This window comes from Sprattus sprattus (genome assembly GCF_963457725.1).
Source record: "Sprattus sprattus genome assembly, chromosome: 2".
Classification (NCBI taxonomy): Eukaryota; Metazoa; Chordata; class Actinopteri; order Clupeiformes; family Clupeidae; genus Sprattus; species Sprattus sprattus.
The window spans coordinates 47,710,871-47,735,858 of NC_137921.1; the positions used below are offsets into that span (position 1 = coordinate 47,710,871).

The following is a 24,988-nucleotide window of genomic DNA, read 5'->3' on the forward strand; positions in this document are numbered from 1 at the left end:
GATTGCCCAGCGCGATCTGGTTTGATAAATACCAAGTAAAATGCGCAAAAACACTGTGCGTTAATTTGCGAACGCAGATTAAGAAGCGCTCGCATATTAGTAAATCAGGCCCTAAATGCTCAACTTAAAATATCCAAGTCTATATCTGGTTGGGAAGGCATCAGATACAGCTGTTCTGTCAGAAAGTAGATCCTTTTCATTTTTCACGTGCAGTACCTCAAAGGGACGATCATCATCAAGTCCTTATCCAGCTTCTCAGAATTACAACTCTTCCTGCATCTAGCTTCTCCCTTTCCGGTTCTGTGGGCACTTGTCACAGTTAGCTTTGAATCATGAGGGCCTGTGCCTTAGTGTTGTGTTCAGAACTAGTGGTGAAGCAGACCATGATGTCTGCATCTCTCACACCTGAGGGGTTTTGATTGATAGGCTTTTCTCATGCTTGCTTTAGCCGATGCTCACCAAACACTGAGTTCATTATTTCCATGTTAATCAATTAATTAGTCAATTGCAAGGTTGTTGTGGAGGTAATTCATCAATTGTGTGCTAAGCTGGATAGTTAGCATGCTTGAACGGAGAGGTGGGGAGCAACTTTCTTTGTGCGATATTGATCCAATTGTCAGACATAAATTGATGCGAGATCCAGTGTGTGATTCAAGAGGCTTTGTTGAAGTTGTTGAAGACTCTGACACAGCCCACCATATCATAAGCACATCATGCTTAGAATGGTTAACATTCTTTAAACATTCCAGTCAGTGAGATATTCTACAGGGGTATTCAGGAACTATGTGATGGTGGTGAGTGTGACAGAAGCTGGTGAGCTAGAGGTGAAGGCAGGGTTGGGTTGAGATGGGAAAGCTTGAGGTGAGGGGGACGTGACCCAGGAGAGGGGCCGTGGCCAGGCCGCCAGCACGTGGACACAGAGGCTCACCAAACCACCCACCCAACTGCCCCTCCCCAGCCAAAGTCCCCCTCCTCCCCCAAAACAAAAGCTCCAGATGGTAAGGGAAAGCCCCCACCCCCGAACACACGCCACTCCTCCCGCCACCTTTGTCTGGGGCCTGTCCTTTGTTTGCGGAAGAGACCCCAAACGGATTAACCCGTTGCATTCCTCCCCCCTCCCCTTTGTGTTAAACAACCCCCCCTGCACACACACAAACATACGCGCACACACACACACACAGACACACACTCATATACTCCTCCTCCTCCTCCCGCCTTCTCTCACTTTTCCTCCCCTCTCCTGTCTCGAATCGTTTCCTGTTAGGAAGAGCTGTGTGTGTGTGCTTGTGTGTGTGCATGGCTGTTAAGGGGGGTCAAGTGTGTGTGTGTGTGTGTGTGTGTGTGCGTTTATTCTGTGTGTGTGTGTGCGTTTATTGTGTGTGTGTGAGTGTGTGTGTGTGTGTGTGTGTGTGAGTGGTCAGAGGGGGTGGTCAGTGATCCGCATCTGCTCGGAGGGATATGAGAGCAAGCAAGAGCGAGAGAGAGAGAGAAAGAGAGAGCATGTGAGCTAGAGAGAGAGAGTGGGAGAGATAAAGGGACTGTTGAAAGAGGGTGCAGGTGCTGATTGTTGATTGTATCATTCACCCCTTTAATTCCTCTTGGCGATCGATTGTCTCACCAGACTGGGGTTTGGACAGGCGTGTCTGCATTTTCTCTGGTCCTCATCTGAGCTTGCACATCCACACAGACGGTCAGCTCTGGTGTGCACGTGGGGATGGCCCTCTGGAAATTGCTTCCAGCTGAAATTCCTTTTTCGTGAGGGGCTAAGAAAACACTGAAGCAAAAGAGACACAGCCACCACCAACCCGCCCCCTAAATAAAAAACTCTATCCTTTATTTGTTCTTGAGGTAAAACACAGGAAGTGTGCAGGTCCGACTGAAATCTGATCCTGCCTGTGAGTGGCCTTTGACGCAGGCACCTGTGTGAGATAGGAATACTTTAACGCACACACACACACACATACACACACACACACACTCATATAAACATACCTGCACACACGAACACATCTACTCACACACACACCCTCACACACACACACACTATCTCCTGGGTCTGATCTTACACAATGAACGCACGCGCATTCATTTCCTTTATTTCCCTCTTTTTGCTTCTTTGTATTTTGCCGGAGTTTATTAGTGTGGTCTGAGGGGAGTGTAGCTGCTGAGGAATGGCGTAGTGGCTGATTTAGTTCATTACTGCTGGCGGCTGCGTTTTAAGTGCAATTTTTCCCTGTGTCGTACATCATCGCAGAGTTGTCAAGAGAGTAGAAGATTTCAGTGGGGCATTTAAGATGCAGGGAGCCTTTGTTTCTCTGCCTTTATGCTCTGATTGGATCGTTTTGTCTTATTAAGAGCTCTGGAAAGCTAATGAGCAGACACACACACACACACACACACACACACACACACTCTCTCTTTCTCTTTCTCTTTCATTCTCTCTTTCTCTATCTCTATCTCTATAGCGAGTTTTGTTTTTTCAGGATTAATGGAACAGGTTGTTCACATTGAGCACCGTAAGGTGCATGGTTAGGTTTGTTTTTGCACTCGACCACAAATAATTTGAATTGATGGTGATCTTCATGCATGTGTGATTTGCTCATTTATTGGACTGTGTGTGAGAATATTATGGCGTGTTGTTCTTGGCTGTGGTGTTGGATTGCGTGTTCGTCATCCATATGTGTTTTGTAGACTCTTGATAAGGCTTGAGAGATAATGGTTGTTGCCTAGTGGTTTTAATGCTCATTGAGCTTCAGACACAAACCTGTTGTTGAGAACCCAGACTACAAAGTCTCCACTGTCTCTAGCTTGTGTATCATAGCACATACAAAATCTAGGCTAATAACGTTTTGCTGAAAGATGTTTTAGACTGAAACTTCTAGGTTACTTCACCCTCTCTTTTCATGAAATCCAGGAGTGTACATATTTTAAAAGCCTAAGAGGCTGTTTGAGCATATTGCGCTGTAGTTTTATGTGCTGTACATGTTTCATTTAACAACATCACGTAAACAGCAGCATCCTACCGCTTTCACAGCAACACCACACTAAGCTTGTCCCTGGCCCCATGCTATTTTGAGAAGGTTTGAGTGTTGAAGCCAGTCGATAGAATGTGTTGGGCTGAACCCAATCAATGGTATCAGTAGCTGTAGCTCCGCTGTCACAAACAAAGCTCTTATTCACCCACTTTTACCTAACTGCCAGTAGGTAACATGGGACAGACTTGTTATAATCAGACCAAAACCAAACCAAAAATCTTAATACATGGCTTGGTGCTTTTTATAGATAACGACATGCGAGTGCGACATGCAAGTCGATGGCTTTCTGACACTTTCACTGAGGGAAGGTCTGCTTAGCAATGAAGAGAATATCAAGCCCAGTACCTTCACTTAATTTTTCTCTTTCAGACCTTCCCACCAGTCAGGCTTTTTCTTTCTTTTTCTGTCAGTCTGTACCCTGTACACCTTCTCTGTCCGTCTCGGACTCTTAATCACTTCTCTCCCTCCCTGTGTTTGTAATGTGGTAGACAAGGGCACCATTGAGAGAAGAACATACAAATACACAGCCTTTGATTGCAACATTATTCATTTTCCCCTCCGTTTATAACACCCTTATTTGGCCTCAATATTGTACAGGACACTACTAGAGGTAGTACATCTGAACTTCTTCCTAGTCTTCCCCTATCAACATTGGCAAAGGAGCCACTTCCACTTCCCACTCAGCGAGTCAATGAGGTCCTCTTCAGTTCAGTCCAATCTTGTTTCCAGATGTGGAGTTTCCTCAGATCAGTCAGAGGATGTGCAGAAACACGGAAGGAGACTAAGTGAGGGAATTGGTCTACGGCCCTTGCTCCTTGACCTGGGGGCCTCCTTAGAGCAGCAAGGAGCCCAGATAGAGAGGCCACAAGGCTGGTCAGAGAGAAGAATTAAGTCTGGAGTGGTACTGAGTCTAGAGGTGAAACAGCCTTTGTGCCGTCACTTTGCTCTGGTCAGTCCACAATGCCTAATCATGTGTTTTGAGCGTACAAAGCGAAGGACAAACGCACAAGCGTTTTGAAAGACTTTCATCCTTCACTGCAGGAAACTTGTTTTCCTCGTCCCTTCCTCCGCAAACGAATTGCAATTGATTGGCCATGTATTTACCTGTCAGTTTGCCACCAGCTTACATCAGCTCACTGTTTTGCCCTTTCTGCAGTCTGTCATATCAAACCTAAGGCTTTACAAGCACTTCACAACTTTCATTTTGTCATATCAGCGAGAAAAAGAATGCGCAGTGTGAAAAAGTACCACACATAGGACGTGAGGAAAAATGCCCCCATTTTTTTTTTCTCCAGCAACTCGCCCTCTTTTGCAGATTTGATGAGCTCTTCAGTAAATCAATATCTAAAGAGCAGCACCATTAATGCAGACCTGTTAAACAGGTACTTAATTTCAATGAAGTAATTAAGAGAGCGTTTGGAGTGAAACCTGCTGGCCTGCAGTCCTTTTACACACTGTATTTCCTTAATTAACAAATATCACGCTTAATTGATCGCTAACCTGCAGGTCTTGCCAAACAGGATGAGCGGTACCTGAGGATGACTGATGGTGTGGCCCAGCTGAAGTCCAGGGCCATTGCTCAACTGCTTTCTCCTCTCCTGGTTCTGCTCTAGTTATGGCCATATTGCGCTGTGTTCTAGGTGGCAACATAAGCTGTTAAAAATGTTTACCATGTACATTGGCGGTGTTGTTTTGCTGCATTTTGGGATGTCTCTCCTTTTTCTCATTTTGCCTTTCATCTATTTCCTGTTGCAGTGTGTTCTGGGACTTGTACTGTGCCGCTCCAGACCGGCGAGAGACGTGTGAACATTCCAGCGAGGCCAAGGCTTTCCACGACTACGTGAGTTCTCTTTTTAAACCTGTCTCCACTCAAGGGCTTTTGGAGCTTGCCTGGGGGTGGGGTGGGGGGCACACTGGCACAGTTTGGGGTCTATCTGATGTCAAAGTGGGAGTACAGCCTGGACACTTTTGTATCAAAGCAAAAGTTTGGGGGATAGCATTTTGCCAGTTAAAAAGTGTGAGTGGATTTGGATTTCAGCTCTGTGATTGCTCCGTGTACGTCATGAGGTGTCAACAGATTATTAGATTATTGTTGCCGCCTCCTGGTTTGGGTGGCTTGTATCCTCACCTTGAATGGTGAGAGTGGTATCCTGTGGATTTAAGGAGTATGTGGCTTCTGCTGGTCTGTGTGTGTTCTCGAGATGTTTGCCAAAGGCCATTGCCAAACAGAAGTTCCACTGTGCCACTGCTCCCCACTTCCTCACAGTAACCTTTGACCCCGAAGGGTTTACCTAAAAAGCCTGCCAGAGGTGAAAGGTCGGAGTTCAGTTCATCGGTCAGTTCATGGCTTCAATAAAGCAGCTGTCTGAGCCAGTGCTGGGACCGGCCCGTTGTAGGGTGGTCTTAGGGTTAGGGCCCTGACCTTTGACCCCAGTGACCTCACTCACCGATAGGGAAAGTAGGCATCCTAGTCACGTTGGCGCTCTCACAGCAGATCACTCCACTCCATGTGTTGTTGATGCAGTTATTGCAAACTATCACTGCTGACCCCTATTCCCACACCACCACCACCACCATCCTCCATCATATTAGACTCAGATAAACAGAGGCTTGAGCTGCCTGCCGTTTCTTCCTCTCTGCATTCTTGGTGTATGTAAGACGTGCTCCATTCTGAGTTTAGCTGGCCGCTCACCGGAGTGTGTTTTATGATCTCAAACAAAAACTCCAGCTATCAACTCCGCTGTGTTTTTATGTTCCCCACTAGTGGCGTTAAAATATTTGAGGTGTATTCGTGGAGGGCTTTCTGAAGTCCCAGACAATACAGTGTCCTGCCTCTGCTGGCTGACTGGCTATAGTAGGCTTGGATGAGAACGTTGGTGAAAATGTTGGTGGAACAGGGTTCTGTTGCTCCTGTACTCTGTGACGGCTTTGCCATTGGGGTGTGTTTAAGGCCCCTCTCCAGCTGACAGAAGTTTTCAATCTCACATTCATCTATTGTGTCTATGCGTGTTATGCCTCCATAAGATTAATTACATGGCTAATTAAATGCAGTGGTTAATTAAATCTGACGTGTGTTCAATTAATCTATGCTGCTAATCTCTTCATGCATCTCTTCTGAGAGGTGGAGGGAGTGTCTAGTGTTGACTACCGCCTTCTCCCGACTCACTGACCACCCACACACACACACACTCACACACACACACACACACACACACACACACACAGACACACACAGACCCACACTCATAGATAGGGGAGTGTCCAACCATCACCATCAATGTTATCTCTGTCTCTGTTATTGTTTCACTGTTTCTTAAGTGCCGTAAAAAATGGTGTTTTATGTGGGAATTTTGGTTTCTGCATATGGCTGTTTCTATGTTGGTGTGGTGGTGCGTTCACCTAGAATGTTGATGTGTGTGAGATTTTGTGTGTGTGTGTGTGTTTGTGTTTGTGTGTGTGTGTCTGGACTCCCAGACGGGGTCAGTGGCAGCCATGCTTCTGGCCTCAGATTTCCAGGCCTCAGGAGGTCAGCTCTCAGGATTAATGACTTGTTCCGCCTGGCCTTTCACCTCTGTAGATGGTCTTGTGGGGTCAAGAGTCAAAGTTCATACAACCACTGAAGGTCTGGGAGAGCAGGGTGTAGACTCTGTAGACTCTGTACTTAGGTCCTGCTTAGCAAGGGAGAATTCAAATCACTGTAACAGTCAATGTAGCAGCTGTAAACAAAACAAAAAAAACTACTAGCATTGGCCATAGAGTATTATCCTGCAACAGTGTGTTTGTGTGTACGCATGAGTTTGTGCATGTAAGTCAGTAAATGCAGCTCTGTCTGATTGTCTGTCTGTGAGTGAGTGTGTGTGTGTGTGTGTGGGGGGGGGGGGGGGCGCTGGTCAGAGGGGCAATGGGAAGAAAGGGCTAATGTGTGAATACTCTTATCGGACCTGGTGGTGGTGGTGAGGAGAGAGGAGGAGGCGCAACTCCCGCGGGGCTGAGCCAGAGCCGTCTCTGTCTGATTAACTCCGGCCCCTCTGCTCCCCCCGGACCAGCCGTCCCATCAGGCCTCTGTCTCTGCCCGCGCGCTGATAACGCCACAGCCCCAGTCCCCCGAGCCTCACACATCACGCCAGCAGAAAAAACACTCACAAGCAGCAAGCCCACAGGAGACCGAGGCCCACTACATGGCCCTCTTCCTGGCTTACTCTCCACTTCTCTCTCAGTCAGTCTTTCACTCTTTCTATCTCCCCCTTGCTCTTTCACTCTCACTCACTCTCATTCTCTCTCTCTCTCTCTCCCTTGCTCTTTCACTCTCCCTCCCTCTTTCCCACTCTCCTCTCATTCTCTCTCTCTCTTTCTCCCTCTCCCTCCCTCATGTTGGGGCTTCTCTGTGGCCACACACTTGAGTTGTTGTGATTGGAGCTGTCCAGCATCTGATGGCATCTGTGTCTCAGTGTGGGGTTTGTGTTTACGGTGGTTTGTTAAAAGACCATGGCAGGGATAGTAGGCGCAGTAGTGGAATCTGACTCTCACTGCCTGTCTCGCTCTCTCTCTCACACACACACACACACACACACACACCCACACACACGCACACACCACTAAACTGGCTTTTATCGGTCTTTATTCTAGGGAATGAGGAGAAGAGTGGGAGAATGAGCTGTCTGCATAATGAAAAGTCTCACTGACTTGACTGACTGAGTAGCAGAGGCGAGAGAGAGAGATGCCAGTCACTGATGCTAGCAGTGATTTTTTTTTTTCTTCATTCTTTTCTGGTTTCTGTTTCATTTGATATGCATAGAAAACATCAGCATCTGCCAATCACCAGCAACCAAATCACACTCCAGTTCTGTCTCCTCATTAATACATCATAAATATTCAGTGCTTACCCATCACACCGTGACCCCTACGCAAACTGCTGCCATGGCGATGACCTTTCACCCACAAGAGCAGGGAGCACGGGCTGGCCAGAGCAGTTCAGTGTGTCTGTCTCAGATATGGTGTTGGATACAAGGGTGGTTGAGGGGGAGAGTGGTTGGTTATGAGCACTGTTGGGCTGTCAGCTCATTGGTGTTTGGGTTGCTGATGTTCTGTCTGTGCATGCCTTACGACAGATGATCCGCTCAATATCGCAGACACGTGGGACTGGGAACTTCTTAAGGAAGATGTGTTTTTTTGATTCTCGTTTTTTTTATCCCTCCGTTGACTCATGTTTCTGTCTGCACTACCCTGGATCATTTTTGGCTTTTTATCAAGGCTTGCCACGCTGTATAAATATCTTGCGCTGTACACCCTGATGGATTACAGAACAGGCGGATACAGTACCACGAATGCATTGACAATCACTGTTTTTCTTTTTTAGCTATGACCTGAACCATAGTGCCGATAGCCATTTTTAATGATGATGATGACGATGGCTCACGATCTCGACTGTGTCCTTCGCCTCAGTGCATCCATCAGACAGGAGAGTGTGGTATAGAAAGACTGGTGTAGACCCAGTGTCATGTATGTGTGCTATAATGAACAGAAGCAGATGGCGTGTCTCCACACAGCAGTCTATGCCACTCTGTTTAGTACTGCAGGTCCTTCATGGTAATCTCCACAGTGTAAGCAGGCACTAGCTGTCATCGCACAAGCCAGCGTCGGTAATGCTGATGTGACCGATGACAGAGGGACTTCCTGCTTTCGAGAGACTGTTATGTCAGTGGGACGCTTGATGGCGAGGCATATTGTTGAGACACGTAACAGGCACAGGGGCGGGGAGTCGGCCAGGACCGAAACAGGTGGTTTGGGGGCTGGTAGAGATGCTGAATCCTTTTGTGTGCGTGGTTGGGTTAGGTTTGTCTGTGATCCCTCCAGGTGGTGTAGTTTGATGAGAGGGGAACATGAATGGGAATACATTATGTAAGGATCTATTGTGTGTTCTCTACCACCTTTTTTTGCTTTCTCTCTCTCCCCCTGTCTTTATCTTCTCTCTGTTTTTTTTTTTCAGTCTGTGCTTCTCTCCCTCTCCTCTCTTTCTCTCAAGTTCAGTAGTTCACCTGCCACTGTTCCTCCTCCTTGCCATCAGACTGACTTGCTTTCTCTTTCTTTCTTATGCACACACACACACACACACTCTCCTTCTTTCCAATGCGCACAAACAAACACATACATATACCCACACACTTTCATTTTTCATTTCTGCTACCCTGTCTTTGTCCCCTCCCACCCACTCCTCCTCCTTTCCTCCACCCTCTCTCTGTTTCTCTCTGTCTCTCTGTTTCTCTCTCTCTCTCTCCCTCCCTCCCAGTGGAGTCAGTGCTCTGGCACGGTGCCAGCGATGCCCGCTCCCTCCTGGAAGCAGGGAAACGGGGGCGGAATGACGACATGCTGGAGCGATTTAAAAAAAGACTGATAATAATAATCATGATGAATAAATGAAGGGAACAGAGTGAGGAGAGAGAGAGAGAGAGAGAGAGAGGGAGAGGGAGAGGGAGGGAGGTAGCACAATAAGAACATGGTCAGTCTTGTAGGATCTTGTTATCTTGTTGGTTAGTCTTGCATCGATCATTCTTTTATTTGGAGACATTGTTATAATTGTTAATTTCTTTATTTGTGTGTGTGTGTCTGTGTAAGTGTATGTGTGTTTGTCTACTCTGCGTAGTGACACTGGGTGGTGTCTTTCAATGAGTTGCCAGAGTCTTTAATGCTGTTGGCCACAGCCGTTGATTTTCAGTAGTTCCTGACCATCACAACAAACATATTCAGGACCCCCACAGACTCACGGTTATAAAGCACCATAAAACACCATCGATAGTAGACTGGGAAAGAAAGACAGAAAGAAAGAGAGCACAAGGAGAACACAGTCAGTCTAGTCGTATCTTCCCCAAGTGCTGAAGGGTTGCTCTTGCCCGGACCACAGGCATATTCGTATCCACTGCATCCATCTTTCTTGTATTTGACAACATTGTTCCAATGTATTGTGTGTGTGTGTGTGTGTGTGTGTGTGTGTGTGTGTGTGTGTGTGTGTGTGTGTGTGTGTGTGTGTGTGTGTGTGTGTGTGTGTGTGTGTGTGTGTGTGTGTGTGTGTGTGTGTGTGTCTGTCTCTCTCTCTCTCTCTCTCTCTCTCTCTCTCTCTCTCTCTCTCTCTCTCTCTCTCTCTCTCTCTACTACTGTTTCGGTAGACAAATGTGTCTGCTGGCCACAGCTTTCTTGGGAAAAGTCTGAACACGTGCTGAGTACATTCATCATAATTTGGCATGTCTCATCTGCATGTCTGTTGGTTTGTGCAGGAGATGGTCAACAACGCATGCTAACGAAGAACATTGAAACAGATTGAAATTGAAATACAAATAGGGCATAGGTAAGGCAACATGGCACAAACTGTTAGATACCCAGCATGATGCCCAAAAGAGATTGTTTCTGGTCTTTCATGGGTGCTAGGAAATTATTGAAGAAACTAGCAACATTGGCAAATTCAGGAGTAGGAGACTCCAAAACTGACTGCTGCCAGGAAATGTTTATGTGCTTGTATTGTTAAAAGCCAAATTGAAAATGGCCATCTAGGAAAATGTAAAGTGCAGTGTGGTACAAAAAGATGTTTGCTTCACTAAGATTTCAAGTGTAGTCTGTCATGAAAATGAAAATGATCTCTAAAACCGCATTCATAACAAATGTAATGCCACCACTCTGCACTCCAAGTGTGTGTGTGTGTGTGTGTGTGCTCGTGTGTGTGTTCTCGTTTGCTCGTGTGTGTGTGTGTGTGTGTGTGTGTGTGTGTGTGTGTGTGTGTGTGTGTGTGTGCTCGTGTCTGAGTGAGTGAACACCGTCCAGTGCTCCTGTCTGGAACATGCACCGCTACAAGCTCCCCCCTCCATGCCTGTGTTTGATCTGATCCCGAGCGCAACTTCTGAAGTCAACGGTGTCGGGCCGCGGTCCAGCCACGCAGAGCAGCGATCATTGTGAAAAATCCCCAGCCTGCAGGAACAGGCATAAATTACTGCCTGAACGCAAATAACACTGCTGCCTCTGCCTCTGGGAAGCCCAGTTTCCGCAGGCGCTGTCTTAGCCAGCTCAGCCAGCCAGCTCTCCCAGACAGTCCTGCAGGCAGTAAGGGATATGTGTAAGAACAAGAGGGATTCTTTACCTTCGCCTCCTGGAGTGAGAACAGCTCTTCCGTGCTAATTAAAAATCACCGTGGTCAAACACCCCTATGAAAAATCTACAGTTCTTTAGTTTTGAAAAGCGCCATATTAAAATGTTTTTAAGAACCCAATTATGTTGTACAATCATTTGCATGCAGTCCACCTGTATACAACGCTTAGGAAAAATGTTCCGTAGCGTCCAGCATCATAAAAAGTGTTTTAAGGAGCTGAACATCTAGCTTTGAAGACAGATCATCGGCCCGTGTTTCACTGTTCAGTCTGTCATACCTCTCCAACTATCTGTCTGTACAGCTTCAGACGGAATAGACATGGCAGGAGAGGCATCTTACCTGTATCCTCTTCCTGCTACAGAGTCTGGCTTTTGGTCCTCAGTTCTTCAGCAGATGAAAGGAGCCACAGTTCAGGGGTGGAACTTGTGAATTTCCTGGGAAGTAAAGTCATTAATGAAACATGCTAGATGTCTGTCCGGATGTAGAGAGTGAAGAGGTGTTCAAAACTGACAGCTTTGGCGAGACCGAGCGAGAGAAGAAGAGAGGGAGTGTAGGGGAGCTGTTAGCTGAGGTTCAAACTGAGGCACCCAGTCTCACCAGGTGTTTTCACCGTGAACGGTCTGTCTGCATGTATGTTTTCCTTTCTCTAATTGAGAGGAGGCAATTGCCAGTTGTGCACCCTCTGTGTGTGTGTGTGTGTGTGTGTGTGTCTGTGTGTGTGTGATGGTCTGGTCACAGTGCTGCCAGGACCCATGCCAATATTGCTCTGAAGTACCAGCTGGGCACACACAAGCATGTACACACGCACACACACACTCACACATAAACATGGCCACTGCACACTGCACACTGCACACTGCAGCTGAGTTTTCCAGCTAAATGTGTGTGTGTGTGCGTGTGTGTGTGTGTGTGTGCGTTGCCTGCGTGTGTGCGTGTGTGTGTGCGTGTGTGTGTGTGTGCGTGTGTGTGTGTGTGTGTGTGTGTGTGTGTGTGCGTTGCCTGCGTGTGTGCGTGTGTGCGTGTGTGTGTGTGTGTGTGTGTGTGTGTGTGCGTTGCCTGCGTGTGTGCGTGTGTGTGTGTGTGCGCGTGTGTGCGTGTGTGTGTGTGTGTGTGTGTGTGTGTGCGCGCATACACCTCCGGTGAACTCCTGTCCTCTGACGTGTAGATGGTCCTCACACAGACTGACTCTGAACTGAGTGGAAGAGATGATCATAACCCCTGTCCTCTCCCTGACATCAGCATTTATGTCACGCCTCTTTGATACTCTAGGCAGTTTCTTTTCTTTCATCCTAACACGGTGTGTAGGCAGTGTGAGTGAGTGTGTTTGTGTGTGTGTGTGTGTGGGTGTCTGAAGGTAATGTTTCTCACTGTATACACATACCTCGAGATACAGACATACATCCATAAAAGTGGAGCCTCACTCACTCTCTCGTCCATGCTCACACATAATCAAGACCTGGGAATTATGACATTAAATATGACTTACTAATGATTTATATATCACTAATGCAACATTTCCAGTTGCTTAAAAAAAGTATTAAAAATGGAGGATCAAAATCTTAATAGCTGACTAATCAGACAGAACTTAGTATTTCCACACTCTGGGTATACATACATTTCCTGGTCTTAAAGCAGCAGAAGCTGAAGGAATGGGAGTGTCAGGATGGAATTGGTCCCATCAGTCCCAAGCCACACACTCTCACACGCATGCGCGCACACACACACACACACACACACACACACACACACACACACACACAGGTAAAATGGAAGAGAGATTTTATGGTCGCCATGGGCATATTTACAGACAGTGAGCCTAAAGCAAAGAGATTATTATTGTGATATCCTGTCCTCCCAGCAGCTGTGAGAGGTAGAGAAACTGCTCCCTACTGGCGGAGTCATTTCCTGTGTGTGTGTGTGTGTGTGTCTCTCTCTGTGTGTGTGTGTGTGTGTGTGTGTGTGTGTGTGTGTGTGTGTGTGTGTGTGTGCTTGTGTGTGCAATGTGCACCATTACCTTTCAGCACTGTTTGAAGCACTCCCTCCCAGTCTGTTCATCTCTGACTGGCTGGCTCACTCTCTGTCACTCTGTCTCTGTCACTCTCTCACTCTCACTTTTCCCTCCATCTCTCTCTGATGGGCTATGGTCAGTTGGTGTTGAGGAGTGATTGTGGAAAAATGTGCTGGCGTGTCAAACCGCGCTGCAGCCTCTTCTCTCTCTGTCCACACTGCCATGACCTGAGCCCCGCTGACATCCTCAGGTGTACTGGCCGCCTCATTTAACTCCTAATGTGCCGTGTGTGTTTGTGTGTATGTGTATTTGAGTGAGAGAGACAGAGAGAGGGAGACAGCAGGTTGCTTTTAGCTAAGCTAGAGGTCAGGGCACCTTATGGTTTATGCACAGTAAAGCATCTGGGCACACACAAACACAATCATGCCCATAAACATTTGTCAGTGCCAATAACCCCTTTTCTCTGTCTTTTCCTCTTTTATTTCGTCTTTCTTGTTCTCCTGTTTTTCTCTGTTCAGACTCATCGTTGTTGCATATGGCAAAATCACACACAATCCAAATCACACCATCCAAAACCCCTGCCAGCACTCTGATTCTTTGTGTGATGTCTGACCTGCAGGTCAGCAGTGTTCTCTTCCTTATGAAGCACAGCTCAACTGTTTATTCTCTGTGTGTGTGTGTGTGTGTGTGTGTGTGTGTGTGTCCATGTGTGTGTTATTTTGTCAAGTTTGATTCCTGTCTTTCACTTTTAGATATTTATTAATTTGTCAGTGTGTGTGTGTGGGTGTGTGTGTCTTTGTCCATGAGTGTGTGTGTGTCCATGTGTGTGTTATTTTGTCAAGTGTGATTCCTGTCTTTCACTTTCAGATATTTATTAATTTGTCAGTGTGTGTGTGTGTGTGTGTGTGTGTGTGTGTGTGTGTGTGTGTGTGTGTGTGTGTGTGTGTGTGTGTGTGTGTGTGTGTGTGTGTGTGTGTGTGTGTGTGTGTGTGTGTGTGTGTGTGTGTGTGTGTGTGTGTGTGTATGTGTCACTTTGTGGTTTTTGTTTTTGTGTAGATGTGAGGTGCGTGTGGTGCTGTGTTTGTGAGTGTGTGTTTATATGTGTTTGTTGGTTTTTGACGTATTTGTGTGTGATGTGTTGCTTTGTGGTGTGTGTGTGTGTGTGTGTGTGTGTGTGTGTGTGTGTGAGCTGGGGGAGGCTGTAGTGTTAATCCCTGCAGTGCTCAGGAGGATTACTGTCTGCTCCATATTGTCGGGAGTGGGTAGGGGGAGGGGCTAAAAGCCTGAATGCAGAGACAGAGCTGGGGAAGATGGCTGGTTTATTTATGAATTCACACAATCTGTCATTTGTTTACATGTGTATTTATTTATATTTTTTTATGTATTTGTTGAGTTATGTATAAGGTTGGTTTATTTTCTAATTAATTTGCCCCCAGTTGACCTGGCACTGACTGACTAGAGAAATGTTAGTGACTTTTAATTGTTTATTAAGATTCCCTTTGTGACAACACTGTATTGACAAGGTTTCTCTGTTCTATTACTCTTTTAGTGGATAGGCATCTATATGTTATATCTTGATGGTATAACCTCATGAGGACCTCTAGCATACATACAATGAATGGTCATGCATTTTAATGCTGTGTGTGCGTGTGTGTGTGTGTGTGTGTGTGTGTGTGTGTGTGTGTGTGTGTGTGTGTGTGTGTGTGTGTGTGTGTGTGTGTGTGTGTGTGTGTGCCCTTCTCATTTGCATAGCCACCACCTACCCCCCACCTCTGACAAAATAAAAGTGTTTTCATCCAGCTAAGGCCACAGGATGTGTGTAATTGTTCCTAATTCATCTGGCCTGGCAGCTGCCAAAACTAACGATGCTATTTATCAGGGAGAATTACCGTCACCAGTAAACATCAGAGCCAAAATGTGGAGGATTCTCTGATCAGAACACATGTCACAGAAACACGTCCTCTGGCTCCATACCCATTTTAGGGAACTGAATACTGTGAAGTATTTTACAGTGGACTCTTCTCTGGCTAAAGAAAAGTCACAAAAAATGACTTGAAAGATTCTGAAAGGATTTGAATGATATTCTTAAATAACTGAGAAATAACCGGAAACTGAGCAGAGACAAACTCTTACATTTGGGGTTTATGATTTATGGACAAAGAGGTTTTAAAAGCATAAAATGACCCCTTTTGTGGCACACAAATGGCAAGTGTAAGTTCTTTAAACATTTAAGTCAAATATTTTTTTTTTTTATTGCTTGTGATTCTGTCTCTGTTACACACACAATTACGTGTACACAAATTAGCATATAAACACACACACACAAAAAGACTCTCTCACACACACATACACACATTCACAAAAGCGTACTGCCTCTATCAGTCTCATGGGTTAGGGCCCAGAAATCGCCCTTGTCACCATGGTAACGCTGTGCAGTGTATGTAAAATACAGCAGTGGTTTGGGACTTTTAGAGGGTGTTAACCCCCTTCCCCCACTCCTCCAACACACACACACCTCCTTTCTTCCATAATCACCACCAGCGTGCTTGTGTGTGTGTGCACGTGAACATCTTTCTGTGTGTGTGTGTGTGTGTGTGTGTGTGTGTGTGTGTGTGTGTGTGTGTGTGTGTAGCTCAGTATGCGGTGAGAGCTCTACATCCCAGCACACCTTCCTCATTATCTGCCCGCATGTTCTGAAGCCACTGTACATGAATATTTCATCTGTCTTTTGTTTACAGTAAACTGCTGACCATTGTGATCCACCATTTAAAAAAAATAAAAAATAAATGAACAAACATTTCCCACCCCTTCCCTCCTCCGCAACCTTTTCAACCGTGTCTCTCCATCGCTCTAGCCCCCTAACCTCTGGCCATGTCTAACTCTCTCTCTCTCCAAACCCCTAACCTCTGGCCATGTCTCACTCTCTCTCTCTCTCTCCGACCCCCTAACCTCTGGCCATGTCTAACTCTCTCTCTCTCCGACCCCCTAACCTCTGGCCATGTCTCACTCTCTCTCTCCATTGCTCTAGCCCCCTAACACCTGCCCATGTCTCACTCTCTCTCTTTCTCTCTCTCCCTCGCTCCAACCCTCTAACACCTGCCCATGTCTCACTCTCTCTCTTTCTCGCTCTCCCTCGCTCCAACCCCCTAACCTCTGGCCATGTCTAACTCTCTCTCTCTCTCTCTCTCTCTCTCTCTCCAACCCCCTAACCTCTGGCCATGTCTCTCTCTCTCTCTCTCCATCGCTCAAACCCCCTAACCCCTGGCCATGTCTCACTCTCTCTCACTCTCTCTCCATCGCTCTGGCCCCCTAACCCCTGGCCATGTCTCACTCTCTCTCTCTCTCTCCATTGCTCCAACCCCCTTACCTCTAGCCATGTCTCTCTCTCTCTCTCTCCATCGCTCAAACCCCCTAACCTCTGGCCATGTCTCACTCTCTCTCCATCAATCCAGCCCCCTAACCTCTGGCTGTGTCTCACTCTCTCTCTCTCCATCACTCCAGCCCCCTAACCTCTGGCCATGTCTCACTCTCTCTCTCCATCGCTCAAACCTCTAGCTATGTCTTACTCTCTCTCTCTCCATCGCTTAAACCCCCTAACCTCTGGCCGGGCATTGTTTTGGTCCCATTGGATTTTTTAGTCTCATATTGTTTTGAGCAGGAAGGGCCGGTCATCGGTCAATAATCAGTGAAGTAGCATTGATTGGTTGTGTTTAGTGCAGAGGCCCGGACCAGAGAGAGCTGATCAATGCAGCTGAATGGGCCGGCTTCAGCAGGCGGATTGACTGCTGCTCGCCCGCCACAATCATATCATTTGTCTTCATTTGGGCTCCAATTATTCCCCCTAATGGCCTGAATCGTGGTGAGCCACACACCAGCTACATTATATTACCCATTGCACCTTGGTGTGTGTGTGTGTGTGTGTGTGTGTGTGTGTGTGACTGTGTGCTTATGTTTGAGTGTTTGAGTGTTGTTTACGCGGGTGAGGGTGTTTAAGTATTTAAATGCGTGAATGTTGTGTCTGTGTTAGTCTGTCGGTCTGTGTGTGTATGTGTGTGTATGTACCTGTGTGTGTTCCTGTTTGCTCTCTTGTGTGACCCAGACTAGACTTCCTGAGCTGGGGCAGGGGGGTTCCTGAAGCCATCCATCACTGTGCAGACACACCACAGGTCACACACACACACACACACACACACACACACACACACACACACACAGTAAGCAGAGGCCTTGCTCGTTCAAAGGTTTGTCTGACCCCTGAGTCTGTCCATGTGTAACTGGACGGTAATCACACTGCCCTGTGCACCAGTGTCTCTGGAGGAGAACCTTTGTGTTGGTTCAGGCCCGTTGAGGCACATCAGAGAGGCGCTGAATAAAATCACTGCAAGGTCTCATGATCACTGCCCCCATGTGAAGCGGTGTTCCCATTGTGCAGGCAGTTGTTCCCTTTTTACCCATTTCATTGGATGAATGAGAGCACACTCACACCCTGACACACACATACACACACACACACACACACACACACACTGTCCCCCTTGGTTTTATTATGGACTGCAGGCCCCCACCCCCCACACCCAGGCTGTTTGAGGACTGCTGCTCATATATCATTGCACCTTCTCAGGATATCCCCTCATCCTGTCCTCGCTTTCTGTGTGTGCGTGTGTGTGTGTGTATGTGTGCACAAACTGTGTGCTCTCATGTGTGGTCAGTGCAATCATACTTTCAGCACACATGCCTATCCTACAGTAGAGGAAGCCATAATGTGAGCTTTAAGCTGGTGGTACGTGTGTTTGTGCGTGTGCGTGTGTGTGTGTGCGTGTGCGTGTGTGTGTGTGCGTGTGTGTGTGTGTGTGTGTGTGTGTGTGTGCGCGTGTTTCCGCACTGCCCTCGTCATCATCCCCTGTCCCTCACAACAGCAACAGCCCTCTGAATTATTGACACGCACGTGCTCGGTCCCGCGGTTGTTATGGGAACGGGTCGGCTGTAAAGTTTGGGGTCAAAGTGTCGTGCTGTGCTCCACAACATTCATCTGTCTGAGGGGAGGAGTGCGTCATCAGAGGGATGTTCTCTCTTTATTCTTTCCTCCCTCCCTCTCTCTATCTCTCTTCCTCCATCTCCGCCTCTTTGGCCTATCCCTAACATTCACTACTCTGTGCTTTAAATATTTGTATTATCTTCTTTCAGTTTATTTTTAATTTTTTGTTTTCTTGTTTACCTCCCTGCCGACTCTCTCTTTTTTCCACTTTCCCCCCTCCCCTCTCTCTCTCTGAGGATGAGGAGGAGAAAGGCAGAAGGATTACAGTGGTGGTTTAATCTGCCCAACCCACTAAGGGAGAATTTTTTTCTCCTCTACTTTTTCCGGCTAGGATGTGTTTCTAGGAGAGAGAGAGAGAGTGATTGTGTGTGTGTGTGTGTGTGTGTGTGTGTGTGTGTGTGTGTGCGTGCGTGCGCGTGTGTACGGTCCTGTGTATGTGTGTGTCCAGGCGTCACCACAGCAAAGAGAACAGGAGGGGGGTAGGTGAGGCGGGTGAAGGGAGAGAGAAAGAGAGGGAGAGAGGAGGATTATTAATGCTACTTAGCTTCTCATTTGTTCCCATCTGTTTCTCAGTCAGTTTGTGTCTGGGGCCACACCTTTCCACCGCTCCCACTGCCTATGATACGAGTGGCTGGATTAGACACACTCACATAAGCAAATATTGATTTGTTTTCTCCGGCGATGTGCAGGACGCGTGGCTGTGAACACAATCCTGGATTGCCCCAAAAGACATAGAGTATGTTTCCTACCCCGGATTTCCCCTCTTTCTCAGGCGCCATTGTTGTTTTGTTTTTGTTGAGTTTGCTGAGGAGATCACACACCACGAGCACACAGTGCTACTGATCTGGCATGTGGATTGCCATGGATGCATTGCATCTAGCATTCCGATTGTTTTATTTTAGCTCAGGCAGGGCTGTTTTGGGTGACATTGTAGGGGGTCAATGTGTTTCTTTGGACCGTGATGTAAAGTCTGAGCTCCAGTCATTGCCCTGTAACTAACCTCTAGACCTGTCAACTGGGGTGTGTGTGTGTGTGTGTGTGTGTGTGTGTGTGTGTGTGTGACCCTGGTCTATTTTGGTTGCTGGCTCTCCTCCTCACAGTGCTACTGTAGGGAAATGCTCTCCTCTCCTCTCCTCTATTTTGCACTCCCTCCTTCTGTCTCTTCTCCTCTCCCACTACTCATGCATTGTTCCCTAAGAGGGAACATGGAGCACTGGTCTGTGCTTTTGAATGGTCAGGGATGGACTTCATCTAGTCTGTGGACGTGTCACTGCCTCCCTCTGGTACAGGGAACGTACAGTATGTGCATTGGTCTGTGGGAGCAGCGTGTGTGTGTGTGTGTGTGTGTTGCACAAACATGGGGCCTTATTTTAGCTGGTGGCAGGTGTGTGGCGTTTCAGACATGTTACATGATCTGGGGCAAATGTATATGAAACTGTTGCCCACACCCTGTGTGTGTGTGAGTGTGAGCAAGCACACGTGTGTGAGTGTGTATCTGAAAGGTCAATCTTTGGGTGGAGGTGACAGGAATAGGAGTGTGAGATGCCTGTGTGTCTGCTGTCATGTGAGAGCCTGGGTGTGCGAGCCTGCTGACCACACTAGTCCTAACCCTTTAGACACACACACACACACACACACACACACACACACACACACACACACACACACACTGTATGAATGCAAAAGTCCTCCTCATGCACACCTACAACTGTGGAAACACACACACAGTCAAACACATGAACAAATGAAAACACACAGAAAATCAGAACACACACACACTCACACACACATTCATTCACTATCTTCCCGATTCAACCAAGCACCCATGGTACTGACAAACATGAGCAGAATGGTCACTGCTTGAAGTAGGGCAGTTTGCTCCTTCCTGTCTTTATCTCTTTCTTTCGCTCCGTGGTTTTGCCTTCTTCAGTCTTTATCCCTAGCTCACACGGATTCTCTCCTCCTCTCAACCCCCCTGTTGTCTTAAGTGAGCACATACTCTTTCCTCCAAAATCTTTCTCTGTTTCTCTCTCTGTTTTACTCCCTTTTGCTCTCTCCCTTTTTTCTCTCTCTCTCCCCCTATCTATCTCTCTGTCTCACTCTCTCCTTTTCACTCTCTCTCTCACTCTTTCGCTCACTCTGGGATGCCGGAGGGACAGAGCACAGACAGGACCTGTCACCATGACAACGGCTTCTGTGAGCAGCCTGACACCCAGACTGGATTGGCTGTGGGGTGTGTGTGTGTGTGTGTGTGTGGGGGGAGAGAGGCAGAGCGTGTGTGTGTGTGTGTGAGGGAGGGAGAGAGGGGGAGAGGCAGAGTGTGCGTGAGTGCGTTTGTGTCTGTGTGTGTGTCTGTGTGTGTGTCTGTATGTGCGTGTGTGTGTGGTGCATATGTGTGAGTGTGTCTGTGAGCAAAAGGGGTTGGTTGTTGGGAGAAGGGGGAGGGGGAAGGGAAAGAGAAGCAGAGACGAGGTTGCAGACGACCCCATTTCTCCTCTGGGGACTCTGTGGCCTGCTCGCGTTCACATGCAGAATTAGCATAAAGATGGGAGGAAGGGAGAAAGAGAGAGAGAGAGAAGGAGGAGGCTGACACACACAGACATGAAGACGGTGTGTGTGTGTGTGTGTGTGTGTGTGTGTGTGTGTGTGTGTGTGTGTGTGTGTTAGAGGGCGCTGGGGTTGCTTGTCTGTGGATGTCTCCTGGGTCTCTGTGTCCCTCTCTGTTCAGGGTCAGTCCAGTTGACCAGACAACTGCGGCATCACCCTCAGCCAAGTCGAGCTCTGATATCAAAATCAAGCATTATTTTACACAGCTTACGACACAGAAACACACACGTTAAGTGTTCGATACATTTAAAATCAGTTCCTTATGAAATCCATCCCACCTCCAGTGACCTGAAATGTGTGTCATTGCGATTTAGCCAGTCTTATTTACTAGAATACTGCTAAGTGTGCTTTCTGAGTATATGTTAGAGCAGGGAGATGCGGGAACAGATGTGTTACGTTCTTAGCGTTTGGTGAGGACATAGAAGACAACAGTGTGTGTATGTGCTAGGGCTGGGAGGAGTAGTTCCTGAACATCATGAGGCCAAGTGAACATGTGCCCCTTTAGCTCTGAAAGGTGCAGATGCAGGATACACACACATAAACACACACACACACACACCGTCTTCATGTCTGTGATGAAACACAAGCATGTAATTAGTGTCTGAGCCGAAGAACTGAAGAACAGATAGTTGTGTTTCCCAGTGGCCTGGAGTTTCAGTTAGACCCTATAGTGGGAGATGTGAGAGCGCTCTGTTGTTTTCCCACTAGACCCACAGCACCCACAGTGCTGCAGGGGGAGATGCGTTTTGTTTATGGTGTGGGGGTGTTGCTGGAGGAAGGAGAGACTGATGTCGTGGTTGTTTTTTGATATAGACTCTCTTTCTGTCTGTCTCTTGTGTGTGTGTGTGTGTGTGTGTGTGTGTGTGTGTGTGTGTGAGTGTGGGTGGTGTGTTTGAGTGTGGGTGGGTGGTGTGTGTGTGTGTGAGTGGGTGGTGTGTGAGTGTTTCCTAAGCTATGAAGCTATAATTGATGTTTTTTGCTGTGAGTCTTAACTTGTTTGTGTGATGTGATTCTATGTGTGTGATTATGCTAATGTTTATATAGCAGGAGGGAGAATGAGTAGGCTGGGCAGGCTCACGCCTCAGAATCAGAACCAAAATTTAAGAGAAGAGCAACAGGGCAGTAGGATGTGGGGGTGTGTGTGTGTGGGTGTGTGTGGGTGTGTGTGTGTGTGTGTTTGTGTTTGTCGGAGAAGACTGCTCTGCCAGTGTGTGTGGGGGATGGGCAGCACTGAGGGGGTAAGTGGGAGAGGAAATGGTTTGTGCCAAAAACAAACAGGTCGTGAAGAGAAGTGTAAACACGCTGTCTGTCTGCTGTGACACCCGTTTTCAGCCTCCTAAAGATTCCCGGCTCGGACCACTTCACACACCCCCATCACACTGACAACCCTGTGTGTGTGTGTGTGTCTGTGTGTGTGTCTGTGTCTGTGTCCGTTTTGCAGTTTTGCAAATATTGGTGGTAAGGGTGTGCATATAAACAATTTTTTTTATATCTGATTAGCCGACAGTTTCTCCAAGTGGTTATTGGGTTATTCGCGGGGCTGGCCCTAAATGGGAAGTGTATGGAGAAAGATTGTGAGTAAGTGTGAAATTAAGTTTAATTTATTAAATATCAAAATGAAGCACTGTAAGATTAGCTTAGTCAGTTTAAAAAAAAGTGTAGTGAGCAGTTTAACAGCCCTTTTTCTAGAACTATTGATTAAACCATATCATTATTTCCAGTGCATATATTCTCACTTGAATATATGAATGAATGATTTAGGCTTCAACAGGTAGACTAAATCATTCGTAGAGCCGCAATGAATGACTGAATTTAGCCCAATGAGCCGCAGGTGCCTTAACTTTCCATTGTCTTTCAACCGTTTCTATTTGTAATTGTCTACCATCTTGACAATTCAGTCTTTCCCAGTAGTTAGCTGTTTGTATCCAGCCGATATATTGCTGCTCTACTGAACTTCTTGCTGCCAATAAGGCCATGATATGGTTTGTGACGTCAACCGCTACAGCTTATCTCACTCCACAAATAAATGCCAAAATAGTTGTGAGTGTGCATACCATCTCCACAAATTTACAGTATTATTATTTCAAGTATTTGCTAAAGTACCCTGTATTTCCTCATAACTGCATATGATTGTGTGCATGTACACAATAACTGAATAGGGATAGTAGTTACCAAATAGTTGTGCTCTACGGATATTCAATTATCCGTGGACACCCCATTTTTATGGCAATTTTCACCATAAACCATTTTATAATTATATATATGTGTGTTTCCCTTCCTGAAGTGTGTTCCTTTCCACTTGTATCTGGTCAGTTATTGGAAATGTAGGCTTGCGGCACTTGCATTTAAATTGAGCTAAGCTCTTTTAACTGCTGTGCACTTGTTTTGTGGATCACTTAAAAAATGTAAATGTCAGTGTGTGATTCTGCAAAGGTTCTGATACCCTGTCCTCCCCACAGCTCTGTTTGATTCATTTCCTGTGTGTATTTGTGTCTCTGGGTGTGTGTGTGTGTGTGTGTGTGTGTGTGTGTGTGTGTGTGTGTGTGGTGAGTGTGGCAGGAGGAATATTTCTGACAGAATGTGTTTATTTATTGATGCCAGTGGAAGCTGGCACGCCATCAGGCTCGCTTCTGTTCAGTGGGAGAGAGAAGGGCTTCTAGCCTCCCTCTTCCGCTCACTCGCTCGCTGCCCCCTCAGCTCCTGCTGTGTGGGTGACACTGTGTGTGTTTGTGTGTGTGTGTGTGTTTGTGTGTGTGTGTGTGTGATTGTGTGTGTGTTTGTGTGTCTCTCTCATCAGTAAAGTTTTTGCTCAGAGGATAATTTGAATGCTCTTCGAGGGTGTAATATCTACTCTACTAGTGAAAAGACACATTAAGGTAGAATGGAGAGTCATAGTGAGTTGTGGTGATTCCAGTGAATGACTGCTGTTCACTGAGGAGACTGTTGTTTATCACTGACAGTTTGGGCTTGAGCTAATGAAACAAGGGCGATGTGGATAGGATTGTTGGTAGAGTGTGTGTATGTGTGTGTGTGTGTGTCTGTGTGTGTGTGTGTGTGTGTATGTGCGCTTGTGGCAGGGCGTGTGTGTGTGTGTGTGTGTGTGTGTGTGTGTGTGTGTGTGTGTGTGTGTGTGTGTGTGTGTGTGTGTGTGTGTGTGTGTGTGTGTGTGTGTGTGCGTGTGCTATACAGCAGGACCAGGGAGCTGCCGGGCATACCAAGGGAACCGCCAAGATGCACAGGCCATTTTGAAGATCTCATTAAACTTTGCACATTATGCTACGAGCAGCTAATGCACCCGCCACTGCACGTCCCTCCACAGAGTGGATTACAATAAGCGCCCCTGAGTATATCCAGTAGCACCAGCGCAGCCACAGCCTGCCACACACACATTTGCAAGGTTGCAGAATCTCCATCCAGCCCCCAGTGTCACTCCTGGATTGCAAATAGCATTTAGTCATCAAGGGTTGATTTTGTGAACGAGAGGCACAGAAAACAGATTGGTGGCTTTGGGTTTATTTGGGGGGTGGTTGGGGGTGGTTGGGGTGGGGGGGGGGGGGGGGGGGGGGGGTAGATTTACTTCCTGTGTAATGGAATGGGGACAGGAAGACATGGCTTGTGTTTCACACAGTTCTCTGGTCACGTGATGATGAGTCATTTCCCCACTGCTTCTCCAGTCTACTTCACCACATTAGAGTCTGCTTTACAGTCAAGGCATGATCCAGCCCTCTTTCATACCTCTGCTGCCCATGTTTTTCACTCAGTTACTATTTCTCCATCCCTCTGTGTCTCCCAGGCCCTCACTTGTCTGGGAATGGATCTGCTCTCTCTCTCTTTTTCTTTTACTCTTTTCTCTCTCCTGCTTGCTCTTTATTCCTCTTTTCTCCCAGGATTCAGGGCTTCCCTAGGCTTCCTCTGGGTCCTGCTGACCCACTTGGTTTGAACCACATAGCAAGCGGGTGAGGGAGAGAGGAAAAGAGAGAGGTGGAGATGGAAGGAATGGGTGAGGGACGGAGAATGAAAACTGGGGGACAGAGATAGCCAGAGGTTGGGGACTAACTCAAGCTTTTCAGCACTCTTCATGTAGACATCATGCACACACACACACACACACACACACACACACACACACACACACACACACACACACACACACGCATACACACCTCTGTGCT

At 47.0% G+C, this 24,988-nt stretch overlaps 1 protein-coding gene across 2 annotated transcripts in view; it reads left to right on the forward strand.

Moving 5' to 3' along the window:
• The window catches only part of ssbp4 (single stranded DNA binding protein 4), a 75,474-nt gene that overhangs the window by 16,528 nt on the left and 33,958 nt on the right, over window positions 1–24,988 (forward strand). For both annotated transcript variants that reach the window (XM_080832164.1, XM_080832165.1), the window contains exon 4: window positions 4,791–4,875. In XM_080832164.1, the coding sequence (XP_080688290.1) occupies window positions 4,791–4,875 (85 nt within the window). The remainder of the gene's footprint in view (window positions 1–4,790; window positions 4,876–24,988) is intronic.